The sequence below is a fragment of the Narcine bancroftii genome, chromosome 3 (assembly GCF_036971445.1).
Source record: "Narcine bancroftii isolate sNarBan1 chromosome 3, sNarBan1.hap1, whole genome shotgun sequence".
NCBI lineage: Eukaryota > Metazoa > Chordata > Chondrichthyes > Torpediniformes > Narcinidae > Narcine > Narcine bancroftii.
This window is the reverse complement of record NC_091471.1, coordinates 178,567,442-178,590,696: the sequence shown is the minus strand read 5'-3', so window position 1 is coordinate 178,590,696 and position 23,255 is coordinate 178,567,442. Positions and strand designations below refer to the sequence as shown.

At 40.2% G+C, this 23,255-nt stretch overlaps 2 protein-coding genes across 5 annotated transcripts in view; one reads left to right on the top strand and one right to left on the bottom strand.

Annotated features, from left to right (window-relative positions):
• sclt1 (sodium channel and clathrin linker 1) overlaps positions 1-23,255 on the top strand; it is a 189,831-nt gene that overhangs the window by 159,746 nt on the left and 6,830 nt on the right. The window contains exons 22-24 of one of the 4 annotated variants that reach the window (XR_011353954.1): positions 10,267-10,328; positions 11,787-11,912; positions 19,385-19,533. Coding sequence is in view for 1 of the 4 variants with exons in the window: in XM_069925989.1 (XP_069782090.1) it covers positions 9,194-9,265 (72 nt within the window). In the remaining 3 variants the exon portion in view is untranslated. Of the gene's footprint in view, positions 1-9,193; positions 9,992-10,266; positions 10,329-11,786; positions 11,913-12,144; positions 13,779-19,384; positions 19,534-23,255 lie in introns of those variants that run through there. The other 3 variants (XR_011353955.1, XR_011353956.1, XM_069925989.1) reach the window with 3 other exon arrangements.
• LOC138757895 (protein Jade-1-like) overlaps positions 14,007-23,255 on the bottom strand; it is a 160,750-nt gene continuing 151,501 nt past the window's right edge. The window contains 2 exon segments of the mRNA XM_069925983.1: positions 14,007-16,792; positions 16,794-17,721. Coding sequence (XP_069782084.1) covers positions 16,648-16,792; positions 16,794-17,721 — 1,073 coding nt within the window. The 3' untranslated portion in view covers positions 14,007-16,647.

The window sequence follows — 23,255 nt, the reverse complement described above, 5'->3', positions numbered from 1 at the left end:
GTTTCAAGTCGAGAGCGATGCATCCGACTTTGCCCTTGCAGCCACCTTGAACCAGGCCGGTCAGCCTGTAGCCTTCTTCTCCAGAACCCTCCAGGGTCCAGAGAGTAGACACTCCTCGATCGAGAAGGAGGCCCAAGCCATAGTTGAAACGGTGCGTCGTTGGAGACATTACCTCGCTGGGAGGCGCTTTACACTGTTGACTGATCAACACGTGGTCTCCTTCATGTTCAGCAACACCCAGCGTGGTAAGATAAAAAACGACAAAATCGCCAGATGGAGAATCGAACTCTCCATCTTTAACTATGACATCCTGTACTGGCCTGGTAAGCTCAACGACCCACGTGACGCGCTCTCCAGGGGGACGTGCGCCAGCATACAGATGGACAGACTACAGAAACTCCATGAGGCGCTCTGTCATCCAGGGGTCACTAGGTTTGCCCACTTTGTGAAGGCGCGCAACCTACCCTACACAGTCTAGGAGATCCGCTCCATGACCTGAGCCTGTTCGGTGTGCGCTGAATGGAAGCCCCACTTCTTCCGTCCGGATAACTCGCACGTTATCAAAGCCACCCGCCCCTTCGAGCGTCTTAGCGTAGACTTTAAGGGGCCCCTACCGTCAACCAACCGTAATAACTACATCCTTACAGCCATTGACGAGTAGTCCCGCTTCCCGTTCGCTGTGCCCTGCCTAGACACCACTGCCACCTCAGTGATACAGGCCCTTCATAGTATTTTCGCCATTTTCAGGTACCCCAATTCCATCCACAATGATAGGGGGTCCTCATTCCTGAGCGCAGAGCTGCAACAGTACCTTCTGGAGTGTGGTATCGCTTCAAGCAGGACCACGAGCTATAACCCACACGGTAACGGCTAGGTCAAGAGGGAGAATGCCACCATATGGAGAGCGGTTACACTGGCTCTCTGGTCTAAAGGCCTCCCCACCTTTCACTGGCAGGAGGTTCTCACTAGTGCCTTACACTCCATCCGCTCCCTCCTATGTACCGCTACAAATGCCACTCCCCACGAAAGGATGTTCCTTTTCCCGAGGAAATCCGAATCAGGAACCACTGTACCGGCATGGCTCACCATCCCTGGCCCCGCCCTTTTGCGACGCCACGTCCGGCACTCAAAGAACGACCCCTTAGTCGACCGAGTGACTCTACTCCATGCGAACCCGCATTACGCCTACGTTGAGTTCCCAGATGGGCGGGAGGATACTGTTTCGGTGCGGGACCTAGCTCAGGACGCGGTAGGCCCAGCAAACCCCCCAACCAAACCTTCCCCAACTCTTTATTCCCCAGGCCCTGTGCCGCAACAGAAGGACCAACAGCTCCCCAACGACCTGGGCCACCCTGCCGACAACACGACTGGGGAATTGAGCGAAGGAGCGGTCGCACCCGACGAGCCCACTGGAGACACTACTCCAGCGACCCCAATCCCAGCACCACGGCGGTCACCCCAGATGGTCAGATCCCCTGACCGCCACATTCCTTAACCTACCCCTTCCTTTCATTCTCTCCCTCGTTTTTTTTTGTTTTTTTTCCAGGGTCAGTTCTCCAAGAAGGAGTGAATGTGATAGTACAGATCTATCACCAATGTATGTAGTGTATATACTTACAGTATCTAGACTGTGCTTACAGCGATTGGCTGAGAGCTTAGCCACGCCTACTGTCTGGACCTTAAAGGGTTGTGTCCCTAGCCAGGTCGGATCATTCCGGATTGGTCGGCCACCTGTGAAGAGCTCCTGTCTTTTGCTAATAAAAGCCTTGGTTTGGATCAACAAGTCTTTGATCCTTTCGACTTAAACAATCCAAATCCACTTTCAGACAGTCCAAAAATAGCCTGGTTCAGAGATGAGAGAGATGCTTGGAGGTGTTCAGGGCAATATGTTTTTGGCCCAATAAAGGGAGAAAACAAGGCTGGACTTGGATCACTGGGGAATTTTCAGGAAACAATGGAAAAATTATGTAGAGGTTAAAAAAATTCAAATGAAAAAAAGTCAGTTTCATTGTGATGGGAACAGATCAGTCAAGGTGAATTGGAATTAGTGTGTCAGGGAAAACTGTAATTGAACAATGGGAGGCCAATAGTAGCAGTATTTCAGCTATGGTGGAGGTGCATTCCATAACAGAGAAGGGTAAAAAATTTAAATCCAGAGCTCCATATTTACCAGAAAGATGGAGGATAACAGAGCAGAGGACAGATCAAAATTTGTTAAAATACAGATTCTAAGTTAATGGGAGAAAGTTCAATGTGGGTATGGGGGGGAGGGGGGAGAGGGAGGTTGATGGGGTAAAGGAAGCATTAAAAAAAGGAAAGGGAGATAAAGAGACCAAGCATAAAAATTGAATGTAAAAATATTCCACATGAGCAAGTTAAAGATTGTAAGAGGCAAGTTCAGAAACCAGTTTAAAATAAAAGCCTATAGAATCCTATTTATGGAAGTATAGAGTACAATTGGCAAATCAAGATGAACCTTTGGAAAATACTGATTAAGCCATGCCTGGGGTGTTATCATCAGTTCCATACTTCAGTAAAAATGCAAATCCATGGGAGAGGGTGCAGAAAAGATTTACCAAAATGATTCCAGGATGAGGATGTGAATACTCAGTTGGAACATTTGTGTATATGTCTGTTGGTTTTTGTTTTTTTTAATAAAAGTAAATAGGAGCACAATGTACATCTGTATAATGTATATGAAGATGTTCTTGATGCTCAATGAATACATTTTGGGGGGAAAAAATACTTAACTGGAATTGTTCTTGGAACAGAGGAAGATGCAAGCACTGACAGGAATTTAAAATCATGAAGGATGCAGATAGAAAACTGTTCCCATTGAAGAATGGGAAGAACTAGAAGAGATAGAATAAAGGATGGGGTAGTAATGAAGACAGTCGATTGTAAAATTCAGAGGGAGCTGGATAAGTCCATCAAGAGGAAGAATGGAGAGAGGTGTAACTGGCGCGAGCTAGAGCTGGCATGGAGTCTCTTTGAATGGTCATGTACCATCCAATAATCATTTTGTGAATGCTGAATTATTTTGACTTTTGAGAGGACAGAGTTTGTATGTTCCTGTCAGGATCAGAGGCAAGGTTAGAAGGTATAGGGAATCTTGGTTTTCAAGGGATATTGGGAATCTGGTTCAGAAGAAGAGAGAGGTGTATAACAGCTGTAGGCCACGTGAGGTACTTGAGGAGTATAAAAAATGTAAGAAAAACCTCAAGAAAGAAATCACGAAGGTTACAAGAAGATGCAAGATTGCTTTGGCAGACAATGTGAAGAAAAATCCTAAAGGTTTCTACAGGTATATTAAGAGCAAAAGGATAGTAAGGGATAAAATTGAAGATCAGAGTGGTCATCTTAGTTTGGAGCCAAAAGAGATGGGGGAGATCTTAAATGTTTTTTATTCCCCATTAGTATTCACTCAGGAAACAGGCACAGAGATGTGGGAATAAAGAAAACAAGCAGTGTGGTCATGGAACCTATACAGATTAAAGATGAAGAAGTGCTTGCTGTCTTAAAGCAAATAAGGGTGCTTTAAAATATCCTTAGCCATGGTTGTGGTCCTGCAGGTTTGGAGGGTAGCTCACATTGTACCTTTGTTTTAAAAAAAAAACCTCCTAAAGTAACTCTGGAAATGATAAGCCAGTCAGCCTGACATCAGTCTTGGGTAAATTATTGGAAGGTGCTCTAAGAGATCGGATATACAATTATTTGGATAGCCAGGGACTGATTGGGGATAATCAACATGGCTTTGTGCATGGTAGGTCGTGTTTAACCAGTCTTCGAGATTGGATGTTGTCTACGTGAACTTTAGTAAGGCATTTGACAAGGTCCAGCATGCGAGGTTAGTCAGGAAAGTTCAGTAGTGAAGTAGTGAACGAGATTCGACAATGGCTGGACGGAAGAAACCAGAGAGTAATGGTGGATGATTGCTTCTCAGACTGGAGGCCTGTGACTAATGGTGCACCTCAGGGATTGTTATTGGGAAAATTATTGTTTGTCATTTATATTAATGATCTGGATAATAATGAGATAAATTGGATCAACAAGTTTGCAGATTACACTAAGATTGGAGGTGTTGTGGACAGAGGTTTTTAAAGCTTTCAGAGGGATCTGGACCATCTGGAGAAAAAGGGCTGAAAAATGTTAGATTGAATTTAATGCAGACGAGTGTGGGGAGTTGCATTTTGGAAGCACAAACCAAGAAAGGACACACACAGTAAATGGAAGGGAACTGAGGAATACAGATACATAATTCCCTGAGTGTTGCATCACAGGTGGATAGTGTTGTAAAGAAAGCATTTGACATATTGGTATTCATAAATGAATGCACTGAGTATAGGAGTTTGGATGTTATGGTAAAGTTGTACAAGAGATTGGTGAGGCTAAATTTGGAGTATTGTGTGCAGTTTTGGTCACCTAACTACAGGAAAGATATCAATAAGATAGAAAGAGTGCAGGCAAGATTTATTTGGATGTTGCCCAGACTTTAGGAACCAAGTTACAGGGAAAGATTAAACAGGTATGGACTTTATTCTCTGGAACATAGATGAATGAGGGGCATAGACAGAGTAAATGTAGATAGGCTTTTTTCCACTGAGGGTAGGTGAGATACAAACCAGAGGACATACAATAAAGGTGAGAGGGGAAAAAAAAAAATTAGGGGAACACGAGAGGGTACTTATTCACCCAGAGAGCGATGGGAGTATGGAACAAGCTTCCAGCTGAAATGTAGGTTAAATTTTAACATTTGAGAAGAATTTGGACAAGTACATGATGGGAGAGGTATGGAGGGTTATGGGCTAGGTGCAGGTCATTAGTTCCCCCAATGGTCCATCATGGATTAGAGGGCCCAAGGTGGCCTGTAATTGTTCTACAATTGCTTTGCCATTTTTTATAAGAATTGTATTTTGGTATGATCTGATTGATGAACAGGAGCTGTAAGATGATGGTTTAAGAATAGTTTCAATGTATTTCACCTAAATCATAATATTTTGTTATTTTGCGTAGTGATTTAATTTCATGATAGGTAACTATAAAAATGGGTCTTAAATAATTTTATCAATTCTTTTGTCTGTTTGTGTGTGTCATGAAAAACCATGAAATCCTTAAGGCACAGGACAATTAAACTTTTTTTCCTTTATTTGCCAGTGGTCCACAGTTTTAAATTTAGTAATCAAACAATTCACATGTAATTAAAGTGCACATTCCAGATTTTATTCAAGGTTATTTTTACTCATTTTGGTTTGACCATGTAGAAATTACTGCACTTTTTATATATATAGTCCCCCCATTTCAGGGCACCATAATATTTGGAACATAACATTGGTATGTATTATTAGTCATGTTTAGTACTTTATTGCAATCAGAAAAAAAATGTATGTTTTGCATCAGGATGTTACTCTGTTGACTTATCCCTCCCCTTGAACTGATTCTGCTGCCCAAAGAATCCAGAGCTATCTGCCAATGTCCATATTGGATGTTTGGTACCAGCAGTAAGTCAGAGATCACGGTCAAGTTCTGCTTATTAATTCATTGCTCTGCTCCTGGGGTAAGATGGCTAGAATTTAAATGCAAGATTTGTACCAGTTACTGGATTTGGTAGCAGCTTGCAATTTTTCTTGCTTTCTGGTTCACTGGACAACCATTTCCCCCCACCCCCCCCAAAAGGTTTGCTTCCTGAAAAAAAGGGGATTCTGATAGACAACTTCAAGCTGAACACAGATAATTTCAGATTTGCTATATCACGTGGGAAGTTGAGAAACATTAACCTTTATTGAATTTAACATGTTTAATCGCATAATTTTGCTGACACATTGCATTAGTTCAACTAACTAAAAATGCTTTGCTGCCTGATTTTTGTTTGTACTCAGCATTTTGATGCCTCTCTTTGCCCTGATACTACTTTTCCTTGGTCACTGTGTTCATCATCAACTGTACCAAGATCAGCAGGAAAGAAGTCTCAACTGCGAATGCAGAAAATGAATTTTCTGTTGCTCTTCGTGGTTTTATCTGCTTGAAATTTGGTGCTCTGTAGTTACCAGGAAAATTCTCAACAACATCCTTAAATGCCTTCCATCCCATTTTCTCCGGCCTCACTAGCAGATCTTCAGATCGCCTGTCATTGATAACGTAGCTGATTTGTGGACCAACAAAAATGTCTTAATCTTGGCCTCATTTATTCTTGGAAACATCCCAAGTCAAGTTTATTGTCATCTAATTGTACAAGTACAACCTGATGAAACAGCGTTCTCTGGTCCTCGGTGCAAAACCTGCAGCCACACAACCAGACATAACACTCATACAGACAAACAATACATATGCAAATATTTCATCTATACAAATAAACTGTATATTTCAGCATACAAGTTGACCACCCCCCCTTTTTTTAAAAGCATAATTTTATGGGTTTTATGGTAAATCGGGTGTATAAGTTGATCCCCATTTTTTGAGTTTTACAACTCGACTTGTACTCCAAAATATACAGTAAATATTGTTTGGTACATACGAGTCTCAGATGTGTGTGTGTGTGTGTCTCAAATAGTGGAATCCATCACCTTCCTTGTTCATTGCTTTCACAAAATTTTCATCAATTCAAGTTTTATATGATAAGGAGGCAGAAATATCTGGGTTAACAACTAGTTTATGAGTGATGCTTTTCTGATCTGGAACCATATGGAGAGACCGGTTCTTTTTAATAGAATGTGACTCCACATTCACAAATAAAACAACAGTACTTGGTATATATGAGCTTCATTCCTCATGGCAGAGCCAATACTTTTAGATCACTACAAATGTTCCAGTTGTATTTCATATGTCATGGGTCCTCTACCGGCACCACCTACGGCTCCTAGAACGCTTCCACCAGCGTTGTCTCCGCTCCATCCTCAACATCCATTGGAGCGCTCACACCCCTAACGTCGAGGTACTCGAGATGGCAGAGGTCGACAGCATCGAGTCCACGCTGCTGAAGATCCAGCTGCACTGGATGGGTCACGTCTCCAGAATGGAGGACCATCGCCTTCCCAAGATCGTATTATATGGCGAGCTCTCCACTGGCCACCGTGACAGAGGTGCACCAAAGAAAAGGTACAAGGACTGCCTAAAGAAATCTCTTGGTGCCTGCCACATTGACCACCGCCAGTGGGCTGATAACGCCTCAAACCGTGCATCTTGGCGCCTCACAGTTTGGCGGGCAGCAGCCTCCTTTGAAGAAGACCGCAGAGCCCACCTCACTGACAAAAGGCAAAGGAGGAAAAACCCAACACCCAACCCCAACCAACCAATTTTCCCTTGCAACCGCTGCAATCGTGTCTGCCTGTCCCGCATCGGACTGGTCAGCCACAAACGAGCCTGCAGCTGACGTGGACTTTTTACCCCCTCCATAAATCTTCGTCCGCGAAGCCAAGCCAAAGAAAATTTCATATGTTTCAACAACAGTTTCCTGTTTCTTTCATGTGTACCGCATAAACAATGGGTACTGAAGTGTGGATATGGCCATTGTGTGACAGAAGTTTTTACACACATATATGAATCTATAAAGACACCATTGTTGTGGGTGATGCACACACCCCAAAGCAATGAACAACCCATCAGTGTCAGTGCAGAAACGGAGGTTGTTAACCTGTGTAAAGAAATTTGTCAAATGTTCTTGACGACTCTGAAAGACCGAAATTTTCATACCTGGTGTCAACAAACCCCATCCAGTCTTGAACCAAGTCGTTTTGCTTTTGACAAACCTAGACCCTGACCTAGTCATTAAATTCTGGCTGTTATCAGATGAGCATAAACCATTCATAAACAGTTCCACATCTGGATCAGTGGCATTTTCATCTGGCTCCATGTATCTGGTGGAATCAGAACTTGCAAACTGTCATCATGTGGGACTGGTTTCATGGCTGAAGGTAGACTGGGGTATTCAATAGTTTTCTTATTTTTAAGCAAAGTACCCAGATACATTATTCAGACAGGTAACAATTCATCACATGAACCTTCTGTTCTTGCCATATTATTGGAAATGCATATAGTATGGACTTCCAAGTACCTCTGAGCTAAGCTCTCAGGTTGCCTGCATGTTGCACAACAAATGAGAGGAGCCCTGGTTTTGTATTAGTCACCAATCAAAATAGAGCTCATGGGCTTAGGAAGTGCAGTCAAGCTGTGCCTCTGAGCCTTAAGCATATACTCGCCACAAATAGAATATTGACTAAACATTTCTGCTGTACTGAATCTTCCAGAAGACAAATAATGCTATTGTTAAGTACACTCACTATGCTATTGCCTGAAGAACATGCGAAGCATCAGTATATGCTCTAACAGCCTGTCTTTATCTATCCTGATTAAGCATGCCGTGACCTAAGACATTTGCATTGCACCTGCACTGACCTAAACAGCTGGCTTTGTGGGTAATATAGTAGTTGACTTAAAATAGGACAGGAAAACACAAAAATAGGTTATATCTTTTTTTAAAGTGCAAGGGAAAGGAAAACTTAAAGCTAATTTTCGTGATCAGCAGCCCAAAATCCATAAAATACACCCAAGGTTTCAGGAAGCAAAATCCTTATTGTCTAGTGTTTTATTGAATGTGCTATTACAATAAAAATCAAAAGTGAAACTCATCAAATAATTTTTGATCTACATCTTATCTCAGTGTTGGAATTTATTGTCCATCCTTGCTGTATGACAATATTCCAGAAGAGAGCAAATATATCTTGCAAATCAGTACCTTTGGTTTGTGGTGATGTAAACAAATGTTCAAAGTGGTTGGTGAGCCAATGAAACTATTTTGTCCTGGTAGCCACACTATTTTTAGTTGTTGCTATTGGGATTGATGACACTGAAGATTATGGAACATGATTAAGTCTTTCCCTCAGATAAGATGGTCATTTGGAAATTCCTGTGGAATTAAACACTGGCACAACACTACTTCTCATAATAGGTCATTGGCAAAATGCCCTAAGGATGTCAATGGTCTCACATCATTCACCATCTTCCTCTCGTTTTGATGTGACTTCATGCAGTAGTTTTCCCTTGATCCTTACTGTCATCTATTTTTCAAGGGTTCTTTTGTGCCACTCTGTCTTTCAGGTTTTTTTCCGTTCAAGTTTTGAGCAAGATTATAATGATTAAGGCTAAATGATAATCAACAGTTAATATCTGGATTATAACCTTTCATTTTATTTTGCTACAGCTCAGCACAGTCACTTCACAGAGAAGAAAAGCAGATACATTCTTTGATCTGGAAAGTATTTTAAATCACTGAGTACTTGACCTCCCCTTTTCAAGCAAGCAGACATCATGCCACTTGTGGAAATTACCCCCCCTCCCCCCCAAAAAAAAATCTAGGTCTACTACACAAGCCATCAGGAGTTGAAATGTTTACATAAATCTCAAAGTTCTTGCAGTATTGAATGAACTGATCCTTCACTAATTTTTAGATATTTTGTTAAATTGCAAAATCTGATGGGGTTCCATCAAACATGTGTTCATTTGTCTTAATACAATCTTGTCACCAAAATACATGAAAACCATTTGTGAATTCTTCATCTTTTGGAATGATATAATTCTGTTAAACTTTTTTTTTTTAATCTGTTTTTGGAGAGAATACCTCTGCAAATTTTAAGTGTGGTTTAAAACTTGAACAGGACCATTTTCCTTTTGGCCAATTTGTATACATTTCACTATTCAGAATAAATCAGTATTTCTGTTTTAACCCAAATGTCTTATGCTATTTTTGGTCATAAATAAAATAGCTGCCAGTTAAAACAATTTTTCTTCAGCCTTAACCTGCAATTGATAGTTTCTGTTTTGAGAAGATGTACAATGATATCAAGGCATTTTAAGGACTACAGAACCAGTTGTCAATTTCCAGGATGATAATGTTACTGTGACCTATTATGAGAAACCAAACAATCTTGTTGATCTGATATTATTGTTGGTGCTGCTGCTTTATATCTCTAGAGTTCAAGGATCTGAGATGAGAAATTCTACTGTATACTGTTAGGTTTGTCATATGCATTTAAGACAGTTCTGCACAACAAATACTGGAGCATTAAATCCCTGATTTTTTTTTCTAGATATTCACCCCCTCCCCCCCCCCCCCCCCCAACAACCTCACCCCAATTAAAAGGAAAGGGATTGGTTAAACCTTGGGCCTCATGTACAATAGAAAATTTTAGTTACAACCCTTTGGAAATTAATTAGCAATGATTGTTTTAGTGCTTCACTGCCCAACAAATTCCTTCTTATCCTTTTTCTCTCTAGTGATGCCATTCAAATTTATGGAATTACTCACTCAACAGCTTGCTCGAGAAAACACTTCTCAGGTAACTAGGATAATATGTGTCTAACAAAACTCTTTCAAGAAAACCAATCTATCAGAGCAGTGGTAAATTATGATGGTGATAATTTGTCATTTGTGAAACGATGGGGAGTTGCTGTATTTTGATATGGGGAAAGTCTGTATTCTTCTATACAAGTAGGGCATCACTGAGACTTCAGTCAACCACTAGATATTGAAGTAGTCCTAACTTCACACTCAAATTTTATTTGTTAGCTGGAGCTTGAAGTGCTATTGGAAAGATACCATCCAAGAATTTTCCATCTAAGCTTTCAACACAAAGCTGAGAGGGCAGAGATAAAGTTATCCACAAGTAACCTTTTGCAATTTAGAAAAACAATGCACAAGATTGTTCGAAAAATCTAATTTAAAAAATAGCAGATCCAAGCTTCTACTAGACTGACAAACAATTCCTCACAATATGCAAATGACATAATTGACAGTTTATCCACAGTAACATTATCAAGATGTCATGTGTGAGAGTAATAATATTACTGTCTGCCCTATCCACCATAGTCCCAGTTGCTATATATCATTCACTGCAATATTATCAGTTTACTCAGAGCTGTAGCACCCTTTCAACCCAACTTATCCATGTCTACCAAATTACCTATTTGAGCTGATCCCATTTGCATGCACTTGGCCCATATCCCTTTGACCATTTTCTATCCGTGTACCTGTTCAAATGTCTAACTGTACTCACCTCTACTAGTTCCTTGCAGTGCAAAAAACAAACAAGTTGATTAAATCACAGTTTCTGTCACAAAATTTGGACATAACAGCAACCACAGGAACAAGATTTTCAAGGATTTACAGTGGAACCCCATTATAATGCGATAATTGGGGTCCCCAAAAAATTCGCATATCAAATAAGCAGGGTCGCGCTAAATAGGGGGTCATGAAAAAGAGTGATTTCAAAAAAGTAAAGAATACGTGTACAATACCTGTATTTGCAACCATCTTTTTATTTAAAAATAATGATAGTGTTCGCTGCCTTAACGCAGCAGGTCGCTGGTGATGAGCAAAATCCAAAATGCCTCTGAGTTGGAAGATTTTGATATGGGCCACATCCTGGGTCTCCAGACAACTTTGGTGGGGGTTGGAGGCTCCTCGTTATCATCCTCCTGTGGTTCAGGATCCAGTGCTATCATAACGTTACAGACATTGAGTCCGACAGGTGCTCGTATGTTGAGCAATCATCATCGGCCGAGTACCTCTGGTGGAAATTGTCTTTGCTAATTTCAAACAGCCTCTCTGCCTCATGCTCCTCTTCATCTGGGAAGCCTTAGAATTCTTGCTCATCATCTTCTACCTTGGTGGATTGTCATAATGAAAAGGCTGGACCCAGACCCTTCTCCTAGTATTCTTCCACACATGAGGAACTGACTGCTGCCCAGCCCTTCCCACCTAAGTGGCAAACTTCTTTAATGTTCATGCTTTTCAGATCACCTTCTAGGGTTGTTGATTTGTCTACAATTCTACAAATGAATTCACACCTATAATTCTGTTTGAACATGGAGATGATCGCCTGATCTAAGGGCTGGATCTAAGATGTAGTGTTCTTTAGGAGGTAAGAAACTCAGATCTTTATGTCACTGCTTACTAGTTTGGCGGTGGGAGGGACAATGGTCACAGCAGAAGAGCTTTGAGTTCTAGTTTTTGCTTGCGCAAATCAGCACAGACGGCAAGGACAAAAGTTATGTACAACCAATCCTCAAAGATGACACTGTGACCTATTATGAGAAAGCAAATAATCTTGTTGATCTGATATTATTGTTGGTGGTGCTTCTTTATATCTCTAGAGTTCAAGGATCTGAGATGAGAAATTCTACTGTATATTGTTTGACTTCATGTTGACATGGTGGAAACAGCAGGACGAGCAAAATTTGCCAATCGTGAGTGACACAAAACAATATTACGTGATCTGCATTGTTTGAACCTCTCACGTCGATGGTCATCATCTTTTCTAGACAGTGAGCGGTCTGGGATCATCGTGTAACAGAGGCCCATTTCATCACAGTTGTACACTTGTTCTTCGATGTAGTCACCTTCTCCTAAGAGTTTTTAGTTCTGCCAGGTATTTGCTGGCGGTGGCACTGTCAGCTGAGCGAATATCTCCAGAAACCAACACTTGAGAAATACCATGACGACGTTTAAACTGGTATAGCCATCCACTGCTAGCTTTGAACTGTGAGGTTTCTCCATTGATCAACTAGTCAAACTTCTCAGCTTGAGCTTTGAGAATAGACTTGGAAATTGGAAGGCCTTCGAATTTGAACAAACCACTCATACAGGGAATCGTTGAGGCTGACATCTTTGGCTGTCTTTATGAGTTTGGCCTTTTTAGTTCCGCCTCTTCCTTGACTTTCCAAAGCAACACGCCCAACTTATCTTCCCGAGATTTCCAGCTACGAAATGTTGATTCAGTTATGCCATGGTCACATGCAACTTGGGTTTGACTTTTATTCTTGATCAAATGAAGTGCATGAAGCTTATCTTTCACAGAAAAAGCTTTTTGTTTTCTAACGGTGCATCCCATTTTGAAAATAATTCACTTCCGGAAAGAGCTAAAAAAAGGTCTAATAGCTCATCGTGTTATATCCGGATTTGCGTTAAATTGGGGTTCCACTGTATTTAGCATCTGGCGTCATTATAAAAGACTTAAACATTTTCAAAATCCACCAGTTTGTTTTGAATTTTGTCCCTTCTTTTTTCTTTCAGCCAGAATTTTATAAAGTAGTACATTTGTTTTTTAACTGTAAACATTCCCAATTGAAACTTCATAGCCATGTTGCCTACGACATTATTTTTGGTTCCTGAGTGATTTCAATGCCTGAAAACAAGATCAGTTTTCCAAACTAGATTGTCAAGGCGATGCTAAACGAAATTCTCACTTTCACTGCAGGTTAACAGTTGAAAGTCTAACCTGACTGAGAGGATGGGGAAGAGTTAATGGAATGGAGTGTAAAACTGCAGGTTGAACTGCAGGTGCCCATTATATATTTTTCCATTGAAGATTGAGAGTGACTATCTTTTACTTTGAACCACTGTCTCAGATTTTAACCACCACACCTCCAAGTGACAGTGCCAACATAATCTGGAACTGCCAGTGGCACCAGGACTATTCATTTGCAACTATTTTTCTTACTGCTCTTGAAGTGCAATTAATATCTACACCATTTACCTGAAAATATAAGAGTGGAGTTACTATAATCTTAGTAAATACAAAAAAAAGTGCAGGAGAAACTCAGCAGACCTGCAGCATCCATAGGAGGCAAAGAGCACATAACCAATGTTTCAGGGCTGAGCCTTTTGTCACGATTATCATAATCTTAACTTGATAAAAACACGTCTCAAAAGTTTATATGGTGCAGACTGGGGTGCAAATTTTTTTTTTCAATGACGGTTTTTTTCAGTGCTTTCACAACATTTATAGAAAAGGTAAGATTTTCTATTTAAGAATTGGAAAGCTACAATGTTTCAGTTGCACCTGTCAGACTCAATGTCTGTAAAGGGGCTTAATATCTAGCAGAGATGTTTGGATTAAACTATTTATCTAAGGTTCATGAATGATTCTGCTGTGTTTTGAAAAGAACAATTTCTCTGACACAAGATACAAAGATCATGTACTTTCTAACAGCACTGCCTTAAAAAAAAACCCAGATTCATTGTTATTATGAAAGTTTAATTAAAGTCTCGATTTGTGAAAAATTCCAGATACACAAAAGACAATTTGCAGACCCTTAATGTTATCATTCTGTCCTACACATTCCCACAAAGTAGTCCAGGGTCTTGTGCTGTTGGTTCCAGATGAGATTTAATTCTGAGAAATATTTTACAGATTAATGTACCATTTTCATACGACTGATGTAAACTCAACATATCAAACACAAAAAGGCACAATTCATCTAAGTATATTCAACATTCACAGAACAGAACTTTCTCTTTTAAAAGTTGTCTTATAAATATTTTACAAGAAAAATAAATACATCAAAGAGCCAGGTAATTTAAAATAGTAATCTCTGTATAAATTTTATTTCTGCTTTTATTTCCATGCTCTTTGTAACTAAATGGACACCAGTTAAACTTTGCTAGGCACATGGTGATAAACTTCTTCTGTACAACACCACACTGCAAAGTTTGTTCAGCAGGTCTGTATGAAACAATCAGAAAGGGGATGTGTAAAAACTATCCCTTTTACATCACTTTAGCTCAAAACTATGTATGTGTGCCAGTAGAAACTACACAGTAGCTCAACTAGCCTAATATTAAACTGGTCTATATAAAATATGAAAATCATAATTTAAGATAAATTTTGACAAATAAGCACAATAAGGAGAAAATAAAGTTTAACATGTTTAGCAGTCCAAGTTATGGTCTTTAAACAAACCATGATACTCAAACCTAATTTGCTGCCTATTTCTACCCAAAAGATCATTTAGTGCAGGTGTAAAACAGCTAGGCATAAAATTAATGACTGTTTCTAACATACTGAACAATGTGATGGTATTTGCATGTTTACCACTTAAAGATTAAAATTATGCAAATATGTCAAACTAAGTTGCATATCCAAGATGCATAAATACTCTTGCCAAACATGTAAGCAAAAGACCTTTGTATATACTGTATTTTTTAAATTAATACTAGCTATTGCACTGAATAAAGATTAGAAAAGGCCACCTAATAAAATTAAATATACATGTTCAATATTGATAGTGTCCATCTGAACTATTTTCAACTCCATTACAGCACATGAGCAGGACATAAATTCTGTGCAGTGCATGCAACCCTATGTATTAAGATTTTTGGAGAATTTTTAAACATGATTTAGAAGAGATTGAAAGCTTGAAACTTCAAAAGATTTCCCATAAATTAATAAAAATGGCTATTTTGTATTTTATCGATATCGAGTTGACAATTCTGAATTACGAACAATGGGTTGTGTGCTTTAAGTTTCAAATGTTGAATCACTTTTTCTAATCCCTGACAATACGATTTCATGTTTGGTCAAGCCATCCCTTGCTACACATAATCCCAGTAAAGGTTCCATTATTATCACACCATACTACATTTAGAATGTAACAACCAATGCTAAAATTCAATGTAAAATGGAATGTCCGGTAACTAAGTTAAAAGTTTGATTACAAAGGTGATTGAATATTGAAACTTATACTGGAAAAACTCCCCTTTTTAGTGGTGCTATTGAACTCCTACATTGGTTAAACAAATTTTAAACGAATAAACTGATGACACTGATTACCAAAGTAATTCTTGCAGATTAGATATTGAGGGAGGGAGGGGAGCAACCAAAATGGTGAATTGGAAATGTTCGGCTGATACATCCGATTATACTGATACATTACAAATTCAGAACATCTTTAATGCTGGAACCACAATGTATAATGCACCACCCTTATGGAACAGTTAACAAAAGGATAATTGTCATTGTTTTTGTAGTATTCTCCTCACTCCCACCTAATTGTTAAATGGGCTATTTCTGCAATACGTATCCTAACAGCTGATTTTATTGCAAGGGTCATCTGTGGAATGGGTTAGTGGCACATAAAAGTCCCATCAAAAATAAAAAGCATAATGTAGACAAGAGATTCTTTAAATAGGTTGCACTTCAGTTTTCAGGAAAGAATAGAATGGGGAACAAAGCAGTTTACAGACAAAAAGTCCATTAACAACTCCAATCACTCAAAATTGCAAGCAATCCTTGCACGTACATACTGCAGAATTGAAGAAGCAGATAGAATTCCTTCCTGCATGAGGTTCCACTGCTTAGTTTGGTTCAGCTTCACTAGTTAGATTCAAGTTAAATACTTTGAAGTGAAGATTCTGTAACAACAACTGAATATTGTTGAACACCAAACTGAAAGTTGTATCTGATGAGGAACAGAATTTGCTGTATTTTGCTCAAAATACTTAGTTAAGTCTGGTCTGTCCTAAAATCAGGCCTAGTATTTTTTTTTAAGTTATTTTATTTTTTTAAATCATGCTTAAATTTAAAAAAATCAAAAATGAAATGTGGTGCACTAACTGTTTGACCACTGGGATTCTAAGTTAATTATTTTTAAACTTTTTTTTTAGTGTTTAAGATTTTGAATCTTTGCTTTGAAGATGCCAAAGTATGGTCTGGTTACTTCTCAATGACCTTTCCAAAAGGCTCACCTTGAAACTATACATATGGGAGACTCATTAACTACAAAACCATGGCAGGTGACTTCAATACAAGTGTTTTACTGACAAACATCCCATGATAGGAGATGACCCTGGGTACCAATACTTGGCCTGAACAAACATCATATCACAACAAGGCATGTAAATAAAAAATTGTTTGGATTGGTTTTGGTAAGTGGGCTACTGTCGAACTCCCACTCCACAGCCCCAGAGCAGGAGGCCAGGATGCTTTTTTGAATAATATCTGTCCCACACCTCCTGTTCACCATTTGAATTCAGCCGCTGTGGCTTGCAATTGTCTGTCGATTCAGTTTCCGAATCGCTCATCTCAATGTCAGGACTGTAGCCGTCGTTCTCAGAGTCTGGCAACAGCCTCGCCTTGGTTCTATCTTTGGGCGAGATTCGCTGTGATCGCAAGTGCTGGTATTGCGTGGATTCAGAGTTCTGTCTGCAGGGCTCCTGTCTCTCCTCATGCTGCTTCCTTTCCCCTTTTTTGGGGATTTTAAACCCACCCCAGTTTTTCACTGGACTTGTGGGTGCTGTAGGCACTTTGACTGCAGGCCGTCCAGGAGGAACAGCAGTTTGATTGCACACTACCTTGTTCAAGGTACCGTTAAATTTGGTGTGTGTGTGACTTCCATCCCCAGATAGCCTCTGAAGACTAACAGAAGGAATTTTCTCCACTGCAGCACACAAAGCTCGTTTGTTTTCAGACTGCCGTAGGGTTATTTCTGCAGACATGTAGGATTTCTCCCGTTTTGAACAAGCTTTCTCTCTCAATTCAGTTTTACCTCCTGTACTATGTCTACTGATGTCGGTCTTCTTCCTACGGTCAGGATTAGTCAGACCATTGTTCCTTGCACGGGAATTATCTCGTTCCTCACTACGAACCTTGTCAAACGGTGGAAGAACATTTGGGCTTGTGTAATCCTCCTTGACCCTGTGATTAGGTGCATTTTTACATTCACTGGATCGATTTGATTGCTTCAATAAACTCTGCTTGACAGAGTCAGTGTGGCTTTGCATTCTGCCTCTCAACTGGGAGCTCCTTTCACGCCAGACCTTATCAGGATGCTGGCTCGACTCCAGTCCTCTATTCAACTTCCACTGTAAACCACCTGTCTTGGAAATTGGATGCGACTGTGTCAGCCAACCAAGGAATAGAGCATCTGCTGATGGGAATGCTGAAGATACACCTACAAAAAAAGCAGACAGATTATTATTCAGATAGAGCTGCCAATCATCTTTACATTAAGCCCAAACTTTAACTTTTAACACAACACGTTACAAAGTCCCAAGTATGCCACCTGTCATTTTGGTGTGAAGTATGGTTCCTATGCAGCAACCCTACCTCTGAACCCAAGAGCTGTGACTTTAAGTTTCAATTCAGAGACAAAGCTCAAAGACCAGACTGACAATGGCAGCTTTGACTGTGAAACATTCCCTTGCACCCCTTATGTGAACGAGACAGATTCCATTACATTTTACTGAAAGTAGAGGGAGTTCCAGCAGAAACTAAGTCATCTGACTATTATTGCAGTCCTATTGATGCTGTTGCACTTGTAACTGGTGTGCATGTTTTCTTCAAGAATGGATAAAATCTATCATGTAATTTATGATGCTGTGGACACTGTTCAAGGCACCACGTCCAGTCACAAAAGAGAATTCACAATGATGTTTACCGCTTACAGTCAAGCATCAAAGCGCTACTTCTCAAACATCCACATCTTGGCCAGTCCTCCAGTGAGTCCTACCTTCATCTGATTTTGTTCAGACTAATAAAATGTAGAATTAACATTGATTAAGGCAATCTGCAAGGGTGCGTTCATGTGGAAGAGAGACAAGCACAGGGCATCAAGGCAGAGATAAGAGACGAGAAAAGGAACGAAGACGATGGTTGTCAAGTGAGAAGAGAGAAGGCAGTGCAGAATATTAACACTGGCAAACACACAGCCAGCTCACTGTATGTTGAAAACATTCACATTCTAAGAGTGCAACAGTAGCTCAAATTTCATCCACAACTACAGCCTCTCTTTGCTCTTATTCAAGGTGTCATGGCAATAGTGATCAACATCAAAAATAACAGCCCATGATCTTATGACAGTCACCTTTCTCTCAATCTCTTTGTTACCTTTAAAGTGATCAGCCACTTCATTTTCTCTCCTTTGCAATCCACCATCAAGTTCACCCTTGCTCTCTTGATCTATCTGGATCATCATCTGCAGGTGCAGAGTGATCTATACACGTGGATTCTCATGGACCCCTGCTCTTCCGAAAGGTAATGAATGTACTTTCAGATTATCTATGCAACAGATACCAAGATAAGGATTGTACCAAACATAATTAGCTGGATAAAGGTGTATTTTTTTCCATTTAATACATTTGTGGGTCTTGAATCCATTCCATCAACTTCTCAAAATCAAGCATGGTCCAAATGCGTGGAAGTATAGGATGCTAGTCTCAATAATGAGTCCTGACCTGAAATGCTGTCTGATCATATATGCATGCTCCCTGACCTGCTGACTCTCTCCAATTTCTCATTGCTAGAAGTTCAGGGTGTTGCTCAGCTTCTTTCTATGAGACTCGAGCCACTTTCTTTCAATTCCACTGTACTGATTTTTTTTGCTGTGAAAGCTCTATTCTAACTCCTTAGTCTCAAGTGTTCTCTTTTAAAGTATCAGTTCACTTGATTCCTACCACCTCACCAAGTTCCAGAGGCTTCCCTGCACCCAATTTGTCAGGATCAAAATCAGTGTTGTGCTTTTCAAATTTCTCTGCATCCTCTCTCCTGTGGTGTCTTAGTATTACGTTCCATGCTGCCCCAATACTGGACTTATCGCCTTTCATTCCTTCCACCAGCTGCCTGGTTCAGGACATCATGCCAGGTTCAAACACTATTTTGTGAAGAAACAGAAAGATGCTGAAACCTTGAGCAAACAATGAGTTGATGGAGGAAGAGAGCAGGTCAAGCAGCATCGCTGGGTAGAAACAGTCATTCAACATTTCAGGTTGGTACCTTTATCGAGAGAAAGGTAAAAGTGATGCAGGCCGAGTACCCCTTATGTGAAATGCTTGGGACCAGAAGTGTTTCAGATTTTGGATTTCAGATTTTGGAATAATGTGTTTAGGGTAACTAAACAGCACAGTAGCATCAGCAGAATACCTGTATCAGCTGTTAAACAACAAACGAGGCAGGCTTTCAGTCTCCACCAACAATGCTGCGTTTTAATCAAAAGCTCGCGGTATATTTTTTTATTTGCACTCGAACATGGCATTTTAGGTAGAGATGAATTTTAGATTTAATGTTTTGTAGTTACCTTGATTCAGAACCATTTTTGCTGTTTCACCATTGGTCATTTTCAACAATATCTTGGTGACACAGAGTAGAGAATAAGCAATAAGCACTGTGAGTAATGCACATAGGCAGTGACGATGGTTGGCAACAAACTGGTGTCAACAGAGCGTCAGAGCCCCACATGGGCTTGGTCAAGTGTGGAATTTTCCACTTGTCGTGTAATGTCGGCACTCAAAAAGTTTTGGATTTTGGAGCATTTCAGATTTTCAGATAAGGGGGCACTTGGACCTTTAATATTTTATGTTCTCTTTACACAAAGTCTGAAGCTCAAAATCTCAAACAACACAACATATCATACAACAGTGAACCCTGCTCTGCTGTATGTTTCTGAGACAGCAAGGACTTCACAACACAGAGAGATGCAACCTACCATGCATAAAGGAACCAGTGTCCTCCCCTGGGTCAACAGTGAAGCCCTTATTTCATTCAGCCAACTATGCTGGGAAGGTCACACCATTTACATGCTCAATAGCAATCTCTGAAGCGGGCTAGAACAGGCAAGTGCATAGAGGAAAAGGTACAAGAGTTCTCCAAAAAAGCTTTGTCAAAATTGTGTCACATCCTCACTGGCTCTAGGGAATCTCAGGAATAGCACTGAGAACTTCAAGCCCAGCATAAATAGCAGATAGAGCTCAACACCTTCCAAAAATGCCTGTCCATCCTGTTAAGCACCCACCTAGCAAATGTCCCAATACCAGCAGTCTGCTGGTCCCACACAGCTCACATGAGACAGCTCAGGACCCACACAATTTAAGATTTAATCATGAGGAACTGTCTTAGAAAAGAAAATCTGTTTGTTGATGTGTAAGAGCAGAGGTGATTCTCTAATATTGGAGGAATATTTCTAAGGTTTAAATTACAAACAGTCAGTATGAGATATCAATTTAAAAAATAATCTGAAATATTTCTCATCAAATTAAATAAAGTTTCCAAGTGCGTTCTTTGCATTTTTGCAATGAACTTAAAAGTAACTTTCCACCTTTGATCAATGCAGCAACAATTCTTAGTCGGTGAACTTCAGGAATGAGAGGATTAGCATTTGTCGGCTCTTGGACTGATTTTTGAGTACAGAAGGATGGGGAGGAGGGAACCTCAGAGATATTTTGAATGGCCTGGTTAGGGTAGATGTGACAAAGTTGTTTCCCATGGTACAATTTCAGGATAAAAGGGGATCAAATTAAAACAGAAGTGCAGAGAGATTTCTTTAGCCAGAGGGTCATGAGTCGAAGGAACTTGTTCCCACAGGCAGAGGAAGTGAGGTCGTGGGGTGTATTTAAGACAGAAATTAACAGGTTTTTGATTAGTCAGGGCATCAAGGGTTACGGGGAAAAGACCGGGGAGTGGGGCTGAGTGATAAGGATCAGCTCATGATTAAATGGCAGAGCAGACCTGACGGGTCAATTGGCCTCCTTCTGCTCTTATATCTTTCGCTCTTGTTCAACCAGACTTAAAATTTCCTGTAGCAAGCATGCTACAGATGAGATACAAATGTAAATTAAAAACATCAAGCACAATACAAAGAAAGCACGCAGCCTCCCTAATGTGTCTATTCTCAAGTCTCATGGATTTCTATAGGAAAATTAAAGATTAAAATTTAAATTTACATATGGAACTATAAAAAAGTGTTAAAAATAAGCATTGTTTGGAACACTAACTGAAAGCTCATAAGAATTTTAGAGCAGAGGTGATTCTCTAATATTGGAGGAATATTTCTAAGGTTTAAATTACAAACAGCCAGTATGAGACATCAATTTAAAAAATAATCTTTGAAATATTTCTTGTCAAATTAAATAAAGTTGCCATGTGTGTTCTTTCCATTTTTGCAATGAACTTAAAAGTAGCTTTCCATCTTTGATCAATGCAGCAACAATTGAAAAGTCAACACTGGCTGACTGCAGATATCAATCTTAATGCCCCCAGAACATTGACTGCTTTGAAAACTTTCTGTGAAAGGGAAGAAAAATCTAAACCATCCAAGATGCACGTATGGATTTCCGTAATTCAATTCCTAACTAATACAGGCTTGTAATTATCATCCTGACTTTGTGCTCTGAACAGGGTTTAGTCATGCAGTTTGCCAGCACATCCAACTCTCCTCACTCGATCAAGTTCTGGCTTCAACCCAGAATGGATTCAGTGCAATATCCTTGCAAACAATATGTTAAACAAAACTGCATTCGCGGTTTCTTTTAAAGTTCATACGTGGAAATCCATTCCCTCAACTAAACTTAAATCTTGAGAAATGTAAAAAAATTATCTTACTCACATAGACAACCACAGAAAAGCTAAGGATGCCAACATTCTTAATGTGCTCACTATTTGAAACATGGTTGAAGGATAAGGCAAACAAATGCACCTTAGATACACAGAGGATAACCAGATAATTAGGCGTTGCCGGCACAAAGGTAGTCATTAATCAAAGAACTGGAAGCGTTAAATGGAGTGGAAGCCCATGGAAGACAACCCCAACACAAAGAGAACAATCTAAACAGCAGGTGCGCATGAAACACATTATGGTGTTAGGATGGAAAGTGATGGAAATCAGCAATGTTAACTGCAGTTATAGTTCCATGGACATTTTGACACAACATTGTTTGAGTGTTACATAGCAGTTTAAATGGAGAGTGAAAATTTTGTATTCTCCATTTTTAGAATGGGTGCTTGGCCCACACCTTAAAACTGGCATGCTGTATAATGAATACCAAGCGAGTTTTTCCAATTCAAAGTACAATAATGTTTAAGGGCTTCACAGACTGACATCATGTGAGAGTGGAGGACCAGGATGCAGGACTCAGGAGAACAGGCCAAGGCTGGATTAAGCTAGTGCAGTGTCTGTAGCTTATATTGTAATGGGGCCCTAAATTAAAAAATATACAGATGAATATTAAAACATATAAACTTTGAGCTGGACATTAATTTGTCCTCCATTTGGGGGTGCAGGGCACTTATCTGCATGTGCGGCCATGTTTCTTCTTGTGTATATGCGTGAGTGTTGACCCACACATGTGCAATGATGGGGAAATGTGATGGCAGGACACAAAGTGCCGGCTGGAGTATGCAGAGTGAGGGGGAAGTGTGATAGCGGTGCTACCCCCCACCCCCACCCCTGGGAGAAGACCCCGTATGTCCTCCATTTTGATGTTTGAAACGGCCACCCTATCCCAGTGTCACCCCAATCCCCACCCAACTGACCTAGGGACCCAGTGCTCATGGCGTACTTGAGGCTCCAGTCCCTGGCATAGTCGGTGACCAGCTCGGCACCCTTATAAGAAAAGAGAGCCTTCTCATAGTCCTTCAGAATCACGTTGAAGGTGCCCAGGCTGCAGTACATGCGGCACTCCAGCATCTTGTCGTTGTCGCGTGTGTAGCGCCTTC